At 40.6% G+C, this 23496-nt stretch overlaps 1 protein-coding gene across 1 annotated transcript in view; it reads right to left on the reverse strand.

Moving 5' to 3' along the window:
- The window catches only part of fat2 (FAT atypical cadherin 2), a 115726-nt gene that overhangs the window by 67176 nt on the left and 25054 nt on the right, over window positions 1–23496 (reverse strand). The window contains exons 4-10 of the mRNA XM_074649000.1: window positions 18296–18354; window positions 17586–17897; window positions 16619–16826; window positions 3732–3871; window positions 3089–3151; window positions 1251–1463; window positions 904–1114 (exon numbers count right to left, since the gene is read on the reverse strand). Coding sequence (XP_074505101.1) covers window positions 904–1114; window positions 1251–1463; window positions 3089–3151; window positions 3732–3871; window positions 16619–16826; window positions 17586–17897; window positions 18296–18354 — 1206 coding nt within the window. The remainder of the gene's footprint in view (window positions 1–903; window positions 1115–1250; window positions 1464–3088; window positions 3152–3731; window positions 3872–16618; window positions 16827–17585; window positions 17898–18295; window positions 18355–23496) is intronic.

Genomic DNA, 23496 nt, shown 5'->3' on the forward strand with positions numbered 1-23496 from the left:
ATCCTAAAATGTTATTTTGGCAACACTTTCTATGACGCCCACGAACTGTACTGTACATTCACTGTATGATTATACTTATAAGCACTATTCTAAGTTATAAATATCCATACTGATTTATAACAATAATCATAACACAAAGCATTTTATCATAAGTATCATAATACTTAATAATAGTTTTTTTTGTAAGGATCAAAGTATATTAATTTCCCATTGTTGTAATACATTATACTTTTTTTAATTATAATGTGATTATAAGTTACTCTAAGTTGTCATTGTTTAAGTAAAAATCTAAATCATTATATGCATTATAACAGAGATTACAATGCATTATAAAAAAGATTATAATTTTCTTGATTCTCCTGCAGTGAGTATTCTTTCTGGTTTGAAAGTACTTATGTTATTTAAACAAGAGAAACTGCTCAGGGATCAGTTACATCCATCTTACCCTATTGGCCTATTCATTTTTGTCTAGTTATAAGGGAAAAAGTGTTAAAGGTTGGACAGTATTAGCTTTTAAATTGGATGTTCTTTGCTGTATAAAATACACTGAACAGCTGCATAATGTGTTCTCCTGCAGCAGTCGGGGTCACTGTCAACTGCTTTGATCATGTATGATCAGCAAGAGACCAGCAGGTTTAAAGGCTTAAACCAAACAGAAAATCATGGCTGAGGAGGCAACACCGAAACACTTTCCTCCCTCAGGCACCATCATTGTGCCCTTGAACCTTCTAAGCTAAGTACTCGACATCTGAAGGCTGCGCTTGTACGGGGCAGCTCCCGGCGGTCTATATTAGAAAATGGCGGGCAGCTCTCAGGTGTGTTTATGTGCAGCTGAATGACTGTAAAGCAGAGTGAAGCTGAAAAGGAGCAAAATAAATAAAAGATGTTCTCTTCGCTGCTCACCGGAGTTCAGAGAGTAGCTGATGTCGGCATTGCTGCCCATGTCCTTGTCCAGGGCCTTGACCCGGATGATCTCGGAGCCCGTAGGGGCCAGGTTGGAGATGCTGGCCTCGTAGCGGGGGCTGAGGAAAGCCGGCGAGTGGTCGTTACAGTCCTCCACGTGAACCACGACCTTCACAAAGTTCCTCTTCACTGGGATCTCCTGGTCACGCACCTGAGAAAGAGCAAAGACCCCTCTTTTTAGATGCATTTTTGATAGTTGTTTCTTTTAAATTTGTTTCGTTTAAGGTCAAGTCAAGTTGAACTTCATTAGATTCTATTGCACTCTACTGAGATAAATGTGTGATTACCATGACGATGAGCGTGTGAACGGAGATCGTCTCATAGTCGAGCTCCTCCGTCATCACCATGACTCCACTCTTTGGGTCCAGATGGAAGAACTTGGTGCTGTCTGGGTGTAGGCTGCTGTGGATGGAGTACACCAACTTACTGTTGGTGTCGGCGTCCCGCGCGCTGATCTGTAGGATGTCCTTCCACGGGGAGGTGTCCTCAGGAACCCTCACCTTAAAAACACGCACAGGAGGAAATGAAAAAGAAAAACAAACACAGGAAACAACAGGGTTTGAAAAATGAAATAGGAAACCGAATACCTGGACTTTTACGTTTCAATTTGAACACAATTTTTATTCATAAAGGTGGTCCGACTAACAACAGAAAACATTTTGAGGACAGGAAAATGTTGTGTTAGAGCAACAATTTCAGAGACAGCACCAGAGGGGGCGTTGATTACTGTGATTAAGGAAACAACAGTGATGCACTGTGTGTTGGATGTCCTGATAATTACAGTAAAGAATGCCTGCAGAGGTTGATAATAATCCTCAACATGTGTCTACATTTAAATTGAAAGTGTTATGTCTAAAAGATCTCTGACTTTAGAGATCTTTCTAAAAGCTTCCTGGTTACCACAAAGACTCTCAAAAACCAGAACAGAAATCAATAAAGCATGGCCTAAGGTACTTTAAAACCCTTAGCGCCCAATTGCCACAATTTAAATAATAAAACACACTCAGAGTCATATCTCAGTGAGACTTACACTTTTTGGGGAAGACATCTTTGTCTCTTGTGTCTTTCTTTGGGCATTCATATTTTTCAGCTTCCATTGGGGGACATGGCAGAAAAAGTTTTAGGAATACTGGTGTGGTCTTTGATGGAAAGTTAGTTAACTTAGATAGTTTTGTTGTATAAAACCCTTTGGAAAAGCATGCTAATGCTTATAAGGATAGTTCAGATTGTTTCATATAACTATGGGTATGTCAGAGATGTAACCAGGTGTGAAAAGCAGCAGAAATACTGTTTGTCCTCTATAATCATAAGAATCAAATTCCTTAAAAGTTCGAACAGACAGGAGTACCAGCATGTGAGCAAAGCAATGTACTGACTATTTTAGCACATTTTATTGACCACTGAGTCTTTGTAGAGGCCGTCAGAGGCTTTAACAACCACCAGACTCCGTTGACAAAAATAGTCAATGGAGTTAAAGTGACTCTCCCACAAAACCCTGAAGCACTGCACCACCCAATCTAGTGTGAATGCAGCCTGAACCCTTTAAAACACCAAAGTCACACAATAACACAAACAAACTAACCGATCGAGGCAGTGGTAGACCAGCAACCTTTGTGTTCTGTGAGGTAAAATTACTGTTTTCATGAATGGAGTCTGGTGGCTTTGAAGAGAGCGATATAACGGCTTCAGTTGCCCGTTGGAAAGGGCTGTCTGATGGCGAAGTAAAACTTTGATAAAATTCTAAATATAGCGTAAACTTAAACAGATATTGATTTTTTTAGATGTCTAAAATACGTTTTGCTGCTGCCCCCGTCCACAGCAGTACATTGCTTTGCAGCTGTGCTGGTACTCCTGTCCGTTTCTCCAAACTCCATCTACTGTAGGTAATACACTGATTATGAATAAATACCTCAACACCACTTCGAAACATCCAAATTATCCCTTTCATTACTTTCATTCTTGTTATTATAGAGGACATACCGTGGTCTGCTGCTTTTCACACCTGGTTGCATCTCTGACAAACCTATAATTATCTGTAAAGAATGTCCTTTTGGGTATTGCTGCTGTAATAAGTCTCCTGTGAGCTCTACTACTCAAATGGACTGGATCTCCCCTCGACTCTCACCTCGTACAGCGGCTTCAGGAAGACGGGCCGATGCTCATTCATGTCCAGCACACGGATGTAGGCCTGCAGTTTGTGAGATGGAACACACAGGGTTTGAGAAAATGAACAACATTAAATATGGAAAGCGGCGGTTCAAAGCTGCTTCACACGCAGCACCGAGCCGCTGCTGTCTGCAGGATTTAAGATTAGATTCTAAATCAGAGATTTTCAAACTCGATTGAGGGCATAAATACAGTTTTTTTTTTGTTTAAAGTTGCTGGTGCAGCTCAGTGGGTTCAACTTACAAATAACATAGCGTGTTCAGAGGACAGAGATTTGGTTTCTTCTATCTTTAAACCAACAGTATGGTGTTTTATGGTCACTTCTCACTTCTAAAACAACTTCCCACTAGTTCTACAAAAAGTGAGCTGAGCTGCTCGTTGTCTTATAGCTATCAATTATTTTTGACTATCTAAATATACTGAAAGTGGAGGGAAAAAACTTTTGTTTTAATCCTCAAATAAAAGGGAATTTCAGACCATTCTTTCCTTATTTCCTAGGTCAGATAAACAGGTTTCCTTCCCAAGTGCTTACTTTTTTACTTTTTACAAATATGAGGCATGTTTGTGTGTAAATCTTTAGTTTTGCAGTGTGTGTTTCTAACCTGTGTGGTGGCGCTATGGTGGCCATCGGTGACCCGCACCGTCATGTTGTAGTTGGAGCGTCGAGCTGCATCGAGCCGGCGGGCGATCGAGATGGTTCCCGTATTTCTCTGTATATCAAAGTCCTTTTCCTCATCGCCACCTGACAGAGAGAGAGAGAGAGAGAGAGAGAGAGAGGTGAGGGAGAGACACACTCAGAAGTTTATTCCTACAGTATGTGGGTGTCCAGCTGTCAGATGTAATATCTTAGATGGTGTGTCAGACTCTGCAGGTCTGATTTTGACTGGTTGCAGGAAAGATGCATCTTGGCATCGTCCTCCAGCATGTAAAGAATTGCAGTGATTTCCCTGTAGGGGGGGCGCTGTAATTTATGATCCACTGTCTAACTTTGAAAGACCCAAACTCTGTTAGCCCCAGTCCCATTCTGAAGAAACTTTGAGAAAAAGGCACTTTTGACTACATGTTCTTTTATGTTATACAGCCAATTATGTACCGTCATGTAACAAATGTTGTTAATGTCATTAATTATGAAGCAATGTTCAGGGCATGTTTTCAATGCAGCATGTCATCGTTAAACCTGACGCACCAGATGGGTTTGTTTCACAGAAACATCTGAGAAGCCGTCATTGGAAACTGTTTGGAAAAGGGCAGGCATTTTCAAAAAAATACTTGGCAGGTGATTGGATGAGCCACCTGTCAGTCAAACTCTTGCCGAAGCCAGTCGGGAGAAGAGCGAAAACAGCTTTTCCATCGACAAAAAACCTTCAGTGTTGTTCTTTGCTCTTCTTTCAATGAAGAAATACTCTCCAGTTCTGATATAACTGATGCTGTTGCAGCTACGCTAACCTCTTCAGGAGCTGCCATTGTTGTTTAGAACCAACAGTTGCCTCTCTGTGTCATATCACACACCTAACCCACGCCCATAGCTCCTCACAGGACGCTGATTGGTCCGGACACAAACGCATAACTTGAAGCCTGACAAGGTGGATTTTCGTGTGACATGTGATCCCACGATTCTCTCCTGATAGTCGTGACATTGCGAGAATCCAGCTGCCGTGCAAGGTAATCTCCTCCTGGCTTTATTGTATAAACTGACTTTCGCAAATGTGAGTTCTGTAAAAACTTTTGCTGGAGTTTGGTAAAAAGTGTTTTCTGATAAACTGTTAGACTTATTGAATTAAAATAGAACAAAAAATACAGAGAAAAACAGAGGAATAGATTTTTCTTCCCTTCATATGGATCCATCCATCACAACAGGACATGTTGATGACTTCTTATTTACAGACAGAGGTGAGAAACCAACTGAGACACCCACACCCTCCAAAACAGCAACAACACCGTCTATCTGATCACTTGTCTGTCTGACTTTAAAAGAGTATTAAGAGTTTGTTTAACCTTGCCTGTTTCTCCATCCTGTCCTGCTGCCAGAGCAGTGGAAGTAGATTGTGCAGGGATGATAATCATGAATTAATGAGTAAATGTGATTGGTTGATTGGACACAATTGGACACGAACAGTGTGCGTTATCCAGACTTTAAGATGAACTGTGGAGTTGGTGAACACTAATATTTTAATGAGTTGGTCCTCATGTTGTTTTTACTGGGAGAATGTAATACACATTTCTGCCAACTTCACAGAGCAGTGATGCATAGTCATGGCAGTAATGTGCCATAAAAAAAAGGCAGAAAAGTGCCAAAGACAAGAGGAGAAGAAAACTATAAGTCAATGCAAACAACTCACTTTAAAAGCATGAAAATAAAACTTTGCAAATGTAACACAGGACTGGGAAGTTAGCCCGATTGAGACTAGATGTTTGAAACTGATACTGAAATATATACAGTATATATATATATATATATATATGATGTTTTCTTTCTTTTTTTTAACATAAATATGCAATAACATAAACAAATATTGTTGATAAGGATACATAGACTGTATATAGAAAGAGGACGTAGTCACTGTGACGTCACCCATTGGTTTGTGGACTAATGTTTGAAGCCTGGAATTTGGCTTTTTGGCCGTCGCCATCTTGTTTTTTTGCAACCAGAAGTGACACGAGACGGTGGAGCTACAACCGAATGCTGAATAAGACCAAAAACCAAAATGTTCCAATTAACTTTCATGAACTGAAAACACGTTGTGAAAGGGTTAAAGTTCTAAAACGAAAACACGGACAACTCCCAGACCAGACAACGCCGTGGTAGCAACCTGTCAATCACAAGGTAGCCACGCCCTAAAGCATCCCCTGCTTTATGGTCTATTTGACTCTAAATGGGACCATAATTTACCAAATGAACATCACGCTGTATTGAAGAAGACTTGAAACTAGTGATTGAGATCATAAACTCATGTTTATAATGTTAACTGAGGTAATAAATCAAGTGAGAAGTAGGCTCATTTTCTCATAGACTTCTATACAATCAGACTTCTTTTTGCAACCAGAGGAGTCGCCCCCTGCTGGCTATTAGAAAGAATGCAACTTCAAGGCACTTCAGCATTGGCTTCACTTTTCAGACCCAGAGGCCACTGTAAGGATCCCTTAAATGTGTTTATTTTTACATTTTACATTTGAAAAATAACCTTGTCAGATCTCTCTGGTGGACAAACTATGTAATGGAGACAATGTTTCTAATTTACCTCGAACATATCTTTGACATTGCTGCACTTTCTTGCTACTTATTGACCAACATAAAGTCTGATACTGATATATATCAGTGGGGCTCTTAAATAGGAAATTTAATCGATATGTTTTTTAGAAGTTAAGGGCACATACAAAGCATCCTGGTGAGAAACACCACACTTCATAATGAAAACTTCATATCCCTTTAAATCCTGAATTGAAAAACTGACCTTGTTGCTGCCAATTAAATTAAAAAAGCCAGGTGTTCAAATGTGGGATGGGATTAGTACTTTTATATGCATCAGTGTACTCATAGTCATGTTCTATCATTTATCCATCTGATTATTTACCGACTGATTGTTTTTCTTCTCTCCTGAAACATACCGTTTTAAACCCGATGCACTCCGCCCGTCTGTTTCTCTTTTTTTTCACTCATTTGCTTCCTCTATCCTCTTTTCCTTTTCTTTCTTTCCTTCCCTCCTTCTTCCTCTTTTCGCTCTTTATCCTGCACCCCCTTGATTTTCCTTGCTTCATGACTTTCTTCTCTCTCAGCAGGTTGTTTGTACGTACGTGAGAAAGGTAAACCTCATGCCTGCTCGGACCAGATGGTGTTTATTAAGATATCCACCTTGCGAAGGGCTAAACACACACACACACACACACACACACACACACACATATGCTTTTGTACCTCTATTTGTTTGTATTACGTGATGGTTGAGGCTGCACTTCATTTTAATTTAAATCACGTATCATTTTTGCATTTATGTGAAAAGAAGAGTGGAATAAAGCACTTCTACATTTCTCTAATTTCCCTCTTCCCTTTCCTTGTACACAAACACACTCTCTGTTTGTTGTTGATCGATAGATAATTGGGTCATCGAGAGGTCCATTTCCGTCCGTTACGCCCTAATGACTGAGCTGAAACACTGCAGACTAAGCAGCCACATTGACAGCTCTGTTTAACTGATTTAGATTTCCAAATCCCTGGATTGACTTCCTGTAAGACACACGCCAGCAACCAGGAAGCCTTTCATGAAAACAAACACGACTGCATCGGACGCAGCATTGCTCATCGCCGGCGGACGACTCAGCACACAGAGAGGACGATGTACTGGGAAAGCAATTTTTCACCTTACTGATCATTTCCTGGAAGATATGATATTCCTGCCATGGTTGGAGGTTCTATTCCCTCTGGAGCCAGCCATGCACGAAAAAAAAGATCTTCCATTCAGGATGTTTTTATCAATCCATTCTTCCATCCATCTTCTGGATGTTTTCAGGTCCACGGTGGCAACAAAGCCAGCTGAGAGGCCTGGAGCCCATCATGCTTGACTTTCCCCTCGGTACTTGCTTATATGTAGCTTAATATATATGGTAATATATATAGGTGGACATCACATGCAGAGCAGAAGGGCTAAGAACTATTTTCTCGTTTCAAGCAGCAGTTTTCAGCAAACAAGCTGTGATAAACCAGCTGTATGCTACCTGCTGAGCACCAAACAGACACAGTTAGAGACTAGCTGGTGAAGGAAGTGGAAGAGTTGGTGGAGAGCAAAACAGAACTAAAAAGAGTGTGAATACTGGACGAAAAACAAATTTTAAAAGGTGGCACAATTGCATACAAAGTCGATAAGAGATGGGAGAGAAAAGAAAGAACCATAGTCCTTGGTTTGGGGGACGAATAAACACATACTGAACAAAAGCTTCAATAGTCAAATTTGCACAAATGATGATATAACTACGCACTTTTCTCTAGAGCAAGGTATCTAAAAAACACCTGACTGATACTTAAGTTACTGTGGATTTCACTGGTTCTTAAATGTTAAATCCTAATGATTTAGGTGACTCTGACCTTTCAACCACTCCAACCATCAAGCCAAATACCCTACAAATACCAAAATCAACAGTTCACAGTCACCGTGACATCACCCATTGGTTTGTGGACTACGGTTTTGAAGCCTTGAGTTCAACATTTTGTCCGTTGCCATCTTGGTTTTTTGAAACCAGAAGTGACAAGAGCGGGTGGAGCTAAGTACAACCTAATGCTGAATAAGACATTTTTAGGCGACCAAAAAAGTTTTAATTAACTTTGATGAACTGAAAACACACAGTGAAAGAGTTAAAGTCCTAAGATGAAAACATGGCCAACTCCCAGACCGTACAACGCTGTGGTAGCGACCTGTCAATCACAAGATAGCCCACTTGGTTGATCACTGATACGAATACAAGGAGACGACACCGACCTCTAGTGGCTGTACTAATTATGACAGGAGCAAAGTGGAAATTCAGGTGACGTAGTATGAAGAGCGACAAAGTCTGCCGGCGGTCAGCGGCAATGGATGGGACAAACAAACACAAGACTTTCACACAGGAAACTGCTGTTGGTATCCTGTGTGAAACCAAAAGTCAACGTTGACTTATTTTACCATACTTTGTTGCGTAACTTGCGAACTTCACTAACGGCAAGTTTCGTACGTATTTTAACCCAAACCACGATCTTTTCCTAAACCTAACCAAGTAGTTTTGTTGTCTAAACCTAAAGTTGTTTAGTTTCAATTCGCAACATGGTAGGTGCAGTTTGGCCCGTCTGAAGCATTAGAATGGTAGTGATAACCACTCATAACACCCATTGAATTGGCTATTAACATTTAAAATGAGTGCCTCGGGACAAAAATCATATTTTTTGGCTGCTAGAGGAACAAAGCATGTTGTTTGTTTTTTCTGTCACTTTTGTATGGCAGGGTATAATGAGCACTGCAGCCTTTGGCACCACAAGTATTGTATAAACTCAGGCTTATATTACACTTGGTTATACAAATAAACTTGACTGACTTATTCTCAATCCTTTTTCCACGATGGAGGATAAGTACATGAAATGACTGAATAGAAAGCATTCTGAACAAGAGATGCTTCGGTCAAACTTTGCAGACAGCAGACATTCCCTTCAGGGCAAGTTGGAAATGACCATGAAACAGATGTCCTTTCCTGCTGCAACTTCTTCCAATAATTGCTTTAAGGCACAACGAGGTTCAATTCCTCAACTTGTCCTGTGTCTACCTCGGGGTGTCCTCCAGGTATCTGACTTGCCTCAACAGCTCTGCTCAGCAGAAGACGCATATTGTCCTCACCCTGTACAAAAGTCAATCAGGTCAACTTTCCTGCTGAGAGGACATCATTTCTCTCTGATTTGATCAGCAGTTGTACTCTTCGAATCACTGCTCAAAGGTTGAGGTAATAGGTGAGGGTCAGAAATGAAGATCGATCGATTATTTCCTCTGACAATGTCTCTCTCTTCACCCCATCTGTGCAGTACAGTTACAATAACTTCAACTAAAGTGCAGTGAATGGTAAAGCTTCATGGAATAGGCGCACACATGTTGATAATTGTTTGTCATTCATTTAGAAAAAAATGTCTTTCTCTGATTTGAGCTTCTTACATGTGACGGTATTGTATGGATTAAATGAACTGGATATAACGTGTTAATTAATGAGCTTAGACGTGCTGGTTGGCAGATTTTGTTACCTTTGGATGAAGCCAGGCTAACTGTTTCTCCCCGTTTCCGCTGTTTTTGCAAAGCTAAGATAACTGGCTATAGCTGTATATTTACCGGAGAAGTGTGAAAGTGGTAGCTTAAAAGCTGAGCCCGCTACAACCTAAAAATCACAAGTAGCGTTAATGCACTAAAGAAATTAGTGTGGTAAAAACAAATTTGCGTTAACGCATTATCGCGTAAACTTTGACAGCCCGAATTAAATACTAATGATTTAGGTGACACCCTGACCTTTCCTCAAGGCAGTCATCAAGCAAAATTCCCTACAAATACCAAAATCAACAATTATCAGTTATCAGCCTCATATATATGGGTTAGAAGGGGACTGCTATATCTACTAGTAGGTTCAGAAGGCCGTTACGGCACTCACTGGTTTGTGGACTACAGTTTTGAAGCCTCAAATTTGGCATTTTGGAAGAAGGCCATTATCATCTATTCACATTAGATCACTGATACGAATACAAGAAGAAGACGCTGACCTCTAGTGGCCGTAATAATTATGACAGGAGCGAAGGAAAAGGTCAAGTGACTTAGCATAAAGAGCGACAAAGTCCACCTGGGGTGGCAGTCAGGTATGATGGATGGGTGAAAGAAACAGGACTTACACCAAGGAGACCGCTGTTCGAGTCCCGTGTGAAACCGTACGTTTGTTACGTAACTTGCGTGCCTTCACTGAACCACGATGTTTTCCCAAACCTAACCAAGTAGTTTTGTTGCCTAAACCTAATGTGTTTTTGATTCAACTCACAACGTTATGATTCACTTTCACAATGTGGTATAAAGTGGTATCAATACTCTCATTTAACTCTAGAAAAGAAGTGTATTTCCCAAAATGAACTATTCCTTTACATTGCTCTCTAATCCTTAAATGAAAGGGACAGAATTGTTTTCACGCAAGCAATTTTTCATTCCCATTGTGTCCCTGCCGGATTCAGACACAGAGACGCCTGAATCACTCAGAGCAGATGCTCAACCCTCCCCTGCAGGGGACAAACCCCGCCCGCCAGCAGCGAGCCACGGCCTCGGACCCGCAGGTGCTGACCCTCATCCCGACTACATCCCATCCAGCTGGGACCGGCTCCAGCACACAGATCACAGTCCAGTGAGTCCGTAGGGACGCTGCATCCATCCACAAACAGCAGACTCGCCTGCTCTTTGATATCCTGACGTTAGAAATTTGTTTTTCCTCTTGGCTCTAAAAACAGCGTGTTGTTTTTTGTGCAGATTCACAGGAGTTGTTTGAGTTATTTTGACAGCGAGAGAAGTCTTCATTTGTCCCTCTGAGTTATTTCAAGGCCAGAGAGGCTCGATAGGCATCTGGGTTCTGCTGCTGGAGAGGAGGAAGGTAAAAGCGGAGCGATAACTGCCCGATCATATCTGCATGGGACAGGAGTCCTGTGACACAACAACATTCCCTCATCTGCCAACAAGATGAGGGTCAGTGATACACGACTGTGGAGCAGACTGGGGTGGAATAACATAAATTTGAAATACAGTGGCCGATCCTGAGTCTCATCATGTAGCTATCGAAATGGAAATGAAAACGATAGGTGAAGTATCATGTTTCTCACCACTAAAAATACAAAGAGAAGAGAAGAGGTTGATCTGACGGTTGACAGGCCATCAGTGATAATTACTGAGTCATGTTGGCAGACCACACATAGAGGAAAACGCTGCACAATTATCCAACAGACAACAAACACTTCAGCTCTGATTGAACACAGAGCTGTCAGAGCTACCGCAAAACATAACACGTTTACTCAACTATTGCACAACTGTACAAATATTATACTTTACTATTTAAATTCCATGAGACGTCATACTTCTACTCTGCTATATTTCCGTGTGGTTACTTTGCAGATGAAGCGTTTTCATGCAAACAGATAATGTCGTAAAATAGTATGTATAGCTATAGATTCAAATAGTCAACTGTGTATGATATAGTCAAACGTAGAACCACCCGGACCAGTAACAACATGGAAAAATTTGACTTGCAATTGAGTATTTTTGCACTGTGGTTTTACATTTTTAGCACATACTGTACTGCAAGGCAAATATACTGCAAAGGTATAGGAGCTATTGTATATAAAAAAAGGGGAAATGAATTACTTCTTCATGTACCTGTATGGTGGCAACTTCAGAAAACTTCAGAAAATAGGTGCCAAAGTGGAGCCGATGTGAACTACATGCTCATTGCTAAACACATTCAAAAGCTACAGATTCATACGACGGCGTACTAGCGCCACTGTAGGTAAAAAAAATATTAAAAATTACGGAGCCGGGGTAGGGGTAATATTCTGAGAAAAAAACTCACAATTACGGGATTAAAGTCACAAATTTACGAGAAAAAAACTCAGAAAATTAATAATAAATATTTTCTTTTGTCAAGAAACCACATCGCTTCAATTTACAAGGTTAGATCAACCTCATCACACTGCAGTCAAGCCAGCCGTCACTCTCATCTCCATCATCAAATCAGCTTACGCGAAAATTGTAATGCAACCATATTGACATTCATGGTTGGTAAATAAAGATTGAGCACAATGAGAGCTAGCGATGGATTTGGCGAATTTAGCAGAAGGATACACATGTGACTATGTGTGGTTTTCAAAATAAGGTGTTGATAAAATAAATATAGGGAAATAACATTATTTGGATTATATTCCCCAGAAGTATAAAACATGTTCCCTGTGTCCCAAATAAATTAAATAGTGAAGGAAATGTCTTTTTTCTTAGATTTTGGTGTTGCTAACAGAACAAATTAAATAAATAATTGCTGACAATGACTGACATATGAGTTGAGGACATCTGTGAGTACATACAGACAAGAAAAAATAAGCATTTTTACATTATCTATTTAGAGTTATGCAAAGACGTTCTATAGCACCTCAAGTATGAGTATAAGAGAATTTTTGTGATTTTTTTCTCGCAGATTTATGACTTTATAATCTCAGAGAATATCTGAATTTTTTTCTTGTAAATTTGTGAGTTTTTTTCTTGTAGATTTCGGACTTTAATCTTGGAAATTTAGGTTTTTTTCTCAGAATACTACCCCCGTCCCCTGGCTCAGAATTTAAAATTATTTTTTTTACCTACAATGGCTCTAATACACCGTTGTAGATTGTGTGAATGAAGTGAAAATATTGGATAATTCAGTAATATATATTTATATGTATAAAGATATTGAGTAAATGCATCAGACTTCTTTCAGCGTAATAGTTATTGGTGTTGTCAGGGAAAAATGAAAGAGATAATAGATGCATGAAAGTTTTCTTGGAGAAAGCTGTTTTTTTGTCATGCAGTAATAAGTTTGAAAACTATATTTTTGAACTATAGTTGGTGTGATAGCGTACTGCCGGACTCCTCAGTATGATCAGGACTCCTCTGCTTTGTGACATAATGTAACACAAAAATGTCACAAGACGTAACATCCGGCGTCAGCAGCTATGAGACAACTGAATGTCCCCACGGGGATGCAGAGAGTGTCTGTTGTTGTTCTGTTGGGTTCTGGCACAGATCGGGCTTGGCACAGCAAACTGAACAGGAGGAACCTCGGTCTTTCTCTGCAGCACACGCTGCCCCGCCTGGCAGGAAACGACCTGGCAAACCATCGTGTGTTTTCCTGCGAGCCTCAAAGGGAAGGAGACATCGACACGTCCGGAGTCACGGAGATGATTTCCACTTCAAATAAAAATATTGTCAAGCCTTTTAATTTCCATAATGGTGTGTGTGTTCGGGGCTGAGAGAAGCCAGAGAGGAGGAGGAAGAGAAGGGAAGAGGAGGAAGAGCAGGAATGGCCAGTCGTCTTTCCTGTGGTGATCTGGCAGGTGATGAGAGGAGGAGCGCTGCTGATTTATCCTCACAGAGAGAAAACCGTCCTGCTGATACCGCTGACACCAAGACCTTTTTTTCCTCTCCTCCTCCTCCTTTTTCTCTCTATTCATCCATCACTCCAGGAACACTTAAGCTTCTGTGGTGGCAAGGTTGTATTATTTATCTATCTTTTGTTTGCATCTATTTATGTTGAGTCTATCCATCTATCATCTCAACATTTAGCTAAGGATTTCTAGTTTTAATCGTTCTTCTCTCACACACCACAAAAAAGCCTTGATGGCCGCGAAGCAGACGTCAATGAATTAACTGGTTATTACGTAATATATACATATTTATAAATGGAATATGTAACTATATACACAACTTAATATATAACACAAATCAAAAATATAAACAAAGAGGAAATTATGACAAAATCTACAGCAAAACTGTGAAGATTTGGCAGAAACAATCATCAGAAAACATAATCTTTTGACTGTTTACGAGTTCCTTAGTTTTGTCTTTGTGTGTCCATGTGCATGTGGGTGCATGTAGACTGTATTAGTTGACGGTGAGGTTATACGTGGGTATTCAAGGTGAACGAGGTCGGTCAAAGCTAACGGTCACACCCATCTACTGCTAAGCCTTACATTCCACCTCTAAGGCACGTCAAAAACTCCTGTCTGTCATTTTCTTTCAATGGCCGCAGAGTGCCTTCTCTACGGATTAAATGATCACCTCAGACAGAAAACATGCGGCTTCACCAGCCCCTTCAAAGCCCTTTGTACCTCTTCAAAGCTTTCCACACCAAAGTCACTCATGTTTTGCCATCGCTGGTCACCATGTTTGTTCTTTATCATCTTTTTGTATGCTTTTCAGCTCCAGGGGCAGGATATGAGAGTAGCCTAAAGAGCAACCACAAATGCTGGTTGAGAGAGTTTCTTGTTGTGTGTCTCATGTTGTTTCTAAAAGTAAGGTAAATTGATAATCTAGCATAGTTAAATTGATAACCAGCTGACACTGTACACAGCCAGGAGGATTGGGCTTCTTTTGCCCTGACCTGATTCTCCCAGGCAGCACAGAAAGGCAACCACAGATTTAGCCAATACAATTAAAAAACACAATTACAAACAAGAAAAAGAGCTCGTCCAAACATAACCATGTGTGAATTTTCCCGTGGTGATCAAAAGTATAAAGTCTTACTAGTATAACAATATCATAATGTACTTGTTGATTATATTTTGTAGCAGTAATCTGAATCTGTAAAGCAACTAGTAAAAAGTACAATATTTGATTTGTCGTGGAGTAGAAGTATAAAGTTGAGTACAAGTACCTCAAAATTGTAATTGAATAAATATACTTAGTAGGGCTATCAATCAATTAAAATATTCAAACACGATTAATCACATGATTGTCCATAGTTAATAGTATTAATCGCAAATTAATCACACATTTTTTATCTGTTCAAAATGTACCTTAAAAGGAGATTTGTCAAGTATTTATTGCTCTTATCAACATGGGAGTGGACAAATATGCTGCTTTATGCACATGTATGTATATATATTATTATTGTAAATTAATTAACAACACAAAACAATGACAAATATTGTCCAGAAACCCTCACAGCTACTGCATTTAGCATAAAAATATGCTCAAATCATAACATGGCAAACTCAAGCCCAACAGGCAACAACAGCTGTCAGTGTGTCAGTGTGCTGACTTGACTATGACGTGCCCCAAACTGCATGTGCTTTTCATAAAGTGGGCATGTCTGTAAAGGGGAGACTCGTGGGTACCCATAGAACCCATTTTCATTCACATATCTTGAGGTCAGAGGTCAAGGGACCCCTTTGAAAATGGCCATTCCAGTTGTTCCTCGACAAAATTTAGAGCAAGTTTGGAGCGTTATTTAGCCTCCTTGCGTAAAACAAAACATTGCATAGTGATCCTTTAAAATGAGTCCTCATAATCTATATCTCCCTGCTTGGAGTTTTTTCGTACATTAGTGTCACACCCAAATATTTCCCGCACTGCAAGTGGAGTTTGAGAGCTCTGAGTCGATAGAAAACATCAACACTAAGCATCATGTCTTTCTGTCAGTCCCTCAGGATTAAAGAGTGCAAGCTTTCAGGGAAAGATCCTGTGGAAATATCCGCTTCTATACCCACAGGAGCGAAAAAAGAAAATATGAAGCAGCCACTAAAGAGGTTAGGATTCAATCTGGGATGCTGTTCTCACTTTCGTTAGCCTGAAAACTCTTGCTGTGCTCGTACGGTTGCAGTTCACTTCCTCCACCTCCACATATAATTTATAACCCAACAGCCGAAAGTCACACGAGTTCTGGCAAGCTGACGAAAACTATTCTGGGAAACAACTAAAGAGACTGATTTAGGAAAAAGTGAAATAAATCACAGCACTTCATCACAAAACAAGTTTTCGAAACACTGAATTTCACGGATCATCCATCTATATGAGCCTCTATAGAAACAGGAGACAAGTTATTTGTCTGTAACCTGTGTGTGTTCTCCGGTGAGAAACGGTGCTCCACAAGTCAGCACTTTGGCGTAAGTGGCAATAAGGTGGATGTCAGATATAATAATAATAATATGTTGCGCTTTGTGCCGCGGCTGCAGGAGTTTAGTAAGGTCATTACACAGTGATCACTGAGCTCTGATCCGGCTGCGTTTTGTCTTTCGTTTTCTGCCCTTTCTTGTCAGATTGAGTGTTTTGTGGAAATAAAAATGAATCGTTTTTTTACTTCCTCCTTTGTCTTCTTTTAGAGATCATTACCCTCATTTGTGTGATGCTTGTTTTTTATCTTGAAGTTCATTCTGTCCGAGGCAAACAGCTGCAGATCAATACCACAGTGTGTGTGTGTGTGTGTGTTTGTTTCCCCTCACCTATGATGTCAAACCACCGCTGCCGATGCGTCTCCGTCATGATGATGCCCACCATGTGAGTGACAGGCTCCGTTTCCATGACGGCGAAGGTGAAGGGGGGCTCATCGAACGTGATTGGCTCAGCAGAGGGCGGCGGGCGGGCGATCCACTCGATGTCGAGTCTCGCCGTGGACGAGCGTGACGGGCTGCCCTGGTCTGTAGCTTTAATCTGGAAATTAAATTAACATTTTAATGAGGGTTTAACCAAAAATAGAGCTAAAGTGAGACAATAATGGAGACCTTAAAGGAGCACCCACAAAATTATCCTTTATACATCAATTACTCACCCCGTGTTACCTTGAACACTTAGCCTTGTATATGCTACTAGTCATTTTCAAGGACTTACTGCACATCCTCACTTGGTACCAATGAGCTCGGGGCTGAGTGCTACAAACACGGTAGGGAAGTCGTAAAGTATAGAGTGGCGGTCTGACACATTGTTGGTTTTATTCTTTGTCAAATTTGTTAACGATAAGAAAAACACAAAATAACACCCGTCTCATCTTTTAGTTTTCTGTGAAGGTGCTCAACATCGAGAGAAACAAACTCTTAGCGGTTGATCTGTATGTCAACGGAAGAGGAAAGAAAACAGTTTTGATGTTTCAGAGGTTTCCTGCTGCTGATGAACCTCTACAATGCAGCGTGATGACAAGGACTGAGACCACTCATTGATTTCAGAGCAGGTGTTTGTGAAGTGCCGTTAAGCACGGGTAATTAAGCCTCTTTAGCAGAGCTGGTGGGCTTTAAAGTCTCCACACCTCCTACAGAGACACGTAACTGAAGCACATCTCTTTAGAGAAAGTATTTACCTCAAGCCTGTTGTAATACAAACTCTTCATCACTCTTGGTGAAAGACACGAGACACGTTTTCGTTTCCATGTGGGTAAACCAGATGACTGACAACTGTGAATGAAGTTGTGACACCTACCGTGAGAATGCTGTAGTTTCCATGCCAGAAATCACCGTGCGATGTCACCACACCCGTCACCGCATCGATCTCAAAACCCTCGTCCCTGTTGTCTTGGAGCTTGTAGGTCACCACGGCGTTCGAGCCCTCGTCGTCGTCACGGGCCACCATCCTGCAGACTTCCTGTTTACCCGCCTGCTGGCGCTGTTCCGGTAGCTTGACGTGGAAAAGTTTGTCGGTGAACTTTGGTCGGTTGTCGTTGGCGTCTAGAATTCGGATCACGACGGTGGCGGTGGAGCGCAGAGACGGAGATCCGTTATCTGAAACGATTACCTGAGAATTAAGAAGACAGAGGGTTAAAACCACAATAATTATATTATTTTAAAGCTAGATTAAACCATATATTCAATAAAAAAAACTAGAGCTGCAATTAACGATTATTTTCATTGTTGATTAATTTGTTATCTGTTAATCTGGATTAATCTGGAACAACAAAATAGCCCCTTATCTTCATTTTAAAGGAAGCTTTTTCCTTGAAGTGCCTTGAAGTGACCAGTTTTAACTCTAAAATGCAGTATGTAAAACAGTTTGCCTTTTTTAACAGCCTGTAGGACATGTTATACTGTCATGGATTTATTGGAACCTCCGACACACCTCAGAACACCGTTTGTTTTTCCCGTCTCAGCATCTATCTGAGGGGAAAGTGAAAATGTTGTTTATAAGAGTCTCACCTCGATACTGTGCTCTGGTTTATCCTCCCGATCCAAGGCTGAGAGAGTGCTGATAACACCTGCAAATAAAAGATCAATGTGGTTAGTGTGTGAGGGTCTCAGTCCTGGGAAGTAAGAGTGCTAATTACACCTAAACAAACAAACAAACACAGACAGTTAGGAGTTTTACTGCTGCTGTTGTTGTAGGTGTGTTCATGTGTCTCAGAGCTGAACAAACACATGTTGGTTTATGGATGTTGTTTCTGCTGCTGTTGTTGTTGCTGGTATATTTGTGTGTGTGTTTGTGTACGTCTACCTTAAAGTTTATCCACCTGTGCTGTTTGTCTAGAGAGTGTGTATGTCAGTCTCTTCAGAGCAGTACACCAGTTTTCTGCTGTCAAACACTAAAACTTGGCAAATGACTTTGAATCTCATTAAGATATTTTTACTCATGGTGTTTTGTTTGACTGTGCAAATCCACAAAAGGAAGAAATCATCATCAACAAAAGAGATGAACAAACAAATGTTATTAATAACATTAAAATAAAGAAATATAATAATCTAAACTAAATAAAAAAGACTTGGTTTGTGGCTAAATTGTTACACAAATAGTCAGTGGTCATGTCTATAATGTTAAATCCAACAGTACATGTCCACCAGTTCTGGCGAGGACACTAGGGGTTGCGCTGCTTCACTCAACTGGCCGTTCAAGCGGTAACGTACCCTGTCGTTGAATGCATCTGATTGGTTTTCTGCTCGCAGTTTCAAACAGGAAACAACCTGGCGGCCTGCTCGTAAACGTTCGGTTATTTCGTCTAAACAATCCAGCAAAATCTACTTCTGAAAACATTTTAAATGAGAAATAGGCGATGCCACTGCTCAATCTCGTTTCATTTTAGAGCTAGATCACATAGTTTCACAGCTTCGTCTGGACACGTCGTGCTGGACGGACTCATTTGCATAAAGGACTATTCCCACCTTTTCATTTTGAAAGCGCAACAGCCAATGAGGAAACTCCACACTCAGACGACCAATTGTGTAATTTCATCACTCAGTCAATGACTCAGTGACAGACTTTTGCGTTTGTAGGGCTAGCCCTCTGTAGTCCGGCCCAAAACCCACGGGCCGACCACTCATCACCTGCACCAGACTGGCGGTTTGATGAATCAGTGTTTGTCTGCACCACTAACATGTGTTTGTTTCTGATACAGGATATACACTATGTGGTTCAACAGGTTATTAAGACACATTTGTCTGCTGTACAGCTGTTTGTTGGGAGTCTTTTTGTGTGTCTGCAGCTGTTTCCTCACTTCAGACTGACACAATAACCTGCCAGGGACACTTATGTATGTATAAACATTATTATTATGTGTTCTACTCTTGTTGTGCACACATTTAAAGATAAACTACAGAACTCCTTGCAGAATGTATTGATGGTCTTTTTATGAGAAATGTTAGTTATTGGTATTTACTGGAAAATTACCTCATCTATGGCATCATAATAATATTCACAAAGATGTTTTGGACTTTCATAAAATACCACCAGAGGTATTACCTTAATAAAACCGGATCTATACTGATTCATAAATATATTATTTATCATTTTTTTAATTAAGACACTTTTTGTTTAAAAGCCCTAACTTTGCTGTATGTTGATGTATTTCGCTCCGTCTTATCTCTTTTTTTCCTGCGGCTGTGAGTCAATTTCCCAGTTGGGCTTTTGATCTTGTCTCATTTAATCTAAATAAACCAAGTGAAGTGTTTTAGGGCGGCTATTAGCTCTAATAGGGAGAGCAGAGACACACTGGCTTACACAGGAGGGCTGCTAATGCTGCTGGCTGCATAATAACAGGGGTCAGGTGGAGGAGTGTGTGGATAACACAGAGATGAGAGTGTGTGTGTGTATGTGTTTATTCCCTTTCACACAAAGGCAAGGACTGAGGAAATAACCCATGTTTATTGCTGTAGTGAAATGATTTTGGTTTTATGAGAATCTGACGCTCCTCAGCTTCTGAAAGGAGGAACATCAGGTTCTTTAACAAGGATCACAACGGGGTTATATACTTAACCTGACGCACCAGATGTTTTTTTACACAGAACCATCTGAGAAGCCGTCACTGGAAACTGCTTAGAAAAGCGCAGGCACTTCATTCACCATCAGTCAATCACTGTCCATCACAGGCTAACTTAAACCAGATCAACAAATCATGACATGGAAAATACTAATGAAATACTGACAAAGAAATGCTCTCCAGTTCTGATATTACTGATGCTATAGAGTGGTGCAGGAATGAGTCCTAAAACCTAGAAATGACTGAGAGATTTTAACGCTTTGTTCTGCAATATAAAATACATCAGTAAATACCCAACTTGTGAATTTTGAAGCTTTTGTGTGTCTTAAAAAGGACGGTTGCTAACAAGTGGCTAAATGAGACTACTTAACATCATCACGCTGCCTTTACAGCCTTGTGTTTGCCACAGAGATTATTTTCTGCAATAATCAAAACCCGATGGAACAATCCCATTAGCTTATTGTCGAATGAACCAGGGTGATGCTAAGTTCCGGGGTGGCCTACAAAGATACGTCATACCTGCAGCACTCAATTGCAGCATCAACGCAAACCTCTTTTGTTTTTCACAAACTGTGAAATAAGACAACCCAGTCAGTTTGTTGTGGGCTGCCTAGATAGGAAAATATGTGATTCAACAAGTCATTCAGATTTGGCTCCCCTTCCTATGTCACATGCAGGCACATTAGAATACACTGTATACCGCCCACGGCGTGAGAACTATCTCTGCAAAGGTGCACCATGTTCTTTCTCACAAGCCAATCAGAGCACACTGGGCTTTTTCTGGATGGGGGATTAAAGAGACAGGCACTAAAACGGAGCGTTTCAGACAGAAATACAGAAATACAGCTTGATAGAAAACTTCACACCCTGCCATGTTTTTTACCTCAGCACACCTGGCCAAACACTGTCTAATTGTCAGTTTTGAAAAGTTAAAAAAATGTGGCCCACCCATATTTATGCAGATGGATTTACTGCAAAAGGCCTGGGAAGAAGTTGAGGATTTAGGGGGAAAATAATCTGTTGACAGAAACATAAAACTGTCAAGAACATAAAAATGTCAGCGGCTGACAGACAGTTTCAACTTATCCATGTTTGACTGTCACATGTCATTGTTGCTGCAGGTTGGATTCTGTTAGGCTGAAGGCCAGGTGTGCACAGATGTGAAAACGGGCAGAACTCCAAGTACAATGTGCATTCTCTCTGATTAATTACACCGATCACCTCTGTGTTGGCATGAGATGTTGAGCTGCCAAATAGACAAAGGGACTAAAATCTGGGTAAAACAGCCTGCCTCATCTACGCCTTTCTTTTAACCCTCACTGACGGTATTCAGCACACCGGGACATGCACTATCCTGTAATTGCAGCCTTTTATTTTCTATAACCCATTTAGATAATTTCCATTATCTCTTCTGCCAAATACTACTGTGTGATTTTGTAATTGCTTCCTTCATAATAACAACCAATAACAACAATAAATAAAATCAACCGCAATTTGGACATTTACTATAATTTATTAACCTTCAGAACATACAATTAATCTGCTATCATCAAAGCCACAATGACTCCAGTCAGACAACAGTCATTTCACCTCGCTGATCATCAAAACACACTTCATTCAAACTCAACAAAAACACAGACCCCCTTTACACCTAGCATTACAATGTGTCTCGTATCCAGATAGGTGAATCGTCCCAGCCCTAATATATGCTAATTCTGGTAGGAAAAGAGTATTATATTCTTTTATTTATGTCTTTCTTTTTGTTTGCTTTTTGTGTTTTTATGTAATCCCTTTGTAAAGCACTTTGGTCAACGTTTGTCGTTTTTAAATGTGCCCTTTAAATAAACTTGACTTAACTATATTTGTAAAGACCCGGTGAAGGAGGCAGACAGGAGGAGGAGTGTGGGATCTTTCCCCTGTAGACTGAGACTGAGGGTCTTAGGAGCAGTGAAAGGCCCCGCTGAGGGTCATTCAGGCCTTTTACGACAGTGCAAACAAGCCCTGCTGGGAGGACATCATTAGGACAGGTGGGGCACATTAGAAAATGTGTTTTTGTCATTAGTGCTGACATGTGAATCCGGGATAGAGCCTGGTCTCTCCCTCGTCGCCTGTTTTCACTCAACCGCCGTGCTGGACTGCTGTCAAAACCACGTGAAGATAAACAGTGTTGTCTGGCGTGTCAGGGCCCGGTTTGTTTGTTTCCTCCTCTTTCCCTCCAGTTTCACAGCCAGTTGGCTACTCTACAGCTGCTACATTCTTCTTTGTTAATGTAGCCTGCATTTTACTTAGTGAGCCCTGTCAACATTACATTTTCAAGGGAGGCTTCCTAAATGATGTGGCATTTCTGAACAACATTTCAGCAATATCAATGAGGCTCTCCGGCTCACAGAGGCAGTCAAACATATCAAGATTGCAAGGCAGCAGTCCAAATTCACTCGGGTTGGTTTAGATGGGGAATTACTTTCTGCCTTGACCTAAGAATATAAAATAACTTCTTGAATAACAAATGCATAATGCAAATCAAGCGTAAACAAGTCCCTGAAAAGAGCGGCAAACAGCCCAATTCATCACTAATTGCAGGCGCAAACCGTTTAAAAACAAATCCACCATGCTGGCACCCCAGGGACTTGAAGTGCCCCTCATTATCAGATCACTATCTGATCTGATCTCTGCATCGTCTGCCTGACTTACTAGCAATGCTATCTGATCCCTGCAACCACTCTGAGTGGATAAACGTTCTCAAGGTGAGCTCAGATACACGATGTGAAACTTAAAGGCTGTGCAAATGTTTAAAAAGTCAGTGGGGAAGTCTCAAACAGAGTGGAACAAACAGATGTGGTGTAAATTAAGACAAAGACATTTGAGTTTCAGCTGAAAATGTTTCAAAAGAAGTGAAATATTTTCATTGATCCCAAACTTATGAAGGAGTGAAACAAAGATAAGGATGAGGCTGGGGTTATTCTATTTCGTCTTATTGTAAATGTTATGTATGTATAGTTTCTATGGCTGTCAATCAAATTAAATATGAATCGTGATTAATCGCATGATTGTTCAAAGTTAATCGCGATTAATCGCAAATTACAGGCAACACCAGCTGTCAGTGTGTTGACTTGACTATGATTTGCCACAAACTGCATGTGATTATCATGA

The sequence above is a fragment of the Sebastes fasciatus genome, chromosome 10, assembly GCF_043250625.1.
Source record: "Sebastes fasciatus isolate fSebFas1 chromosome 10, fSebFas1.pri, whole genome shotgun sequence".
Lineage (NCBI taxonomy): Eukaryota > Metazoa > Chordata > Actinopteri > Perciformes > Sebastidae > Sebastes > Sebastes fasciatus.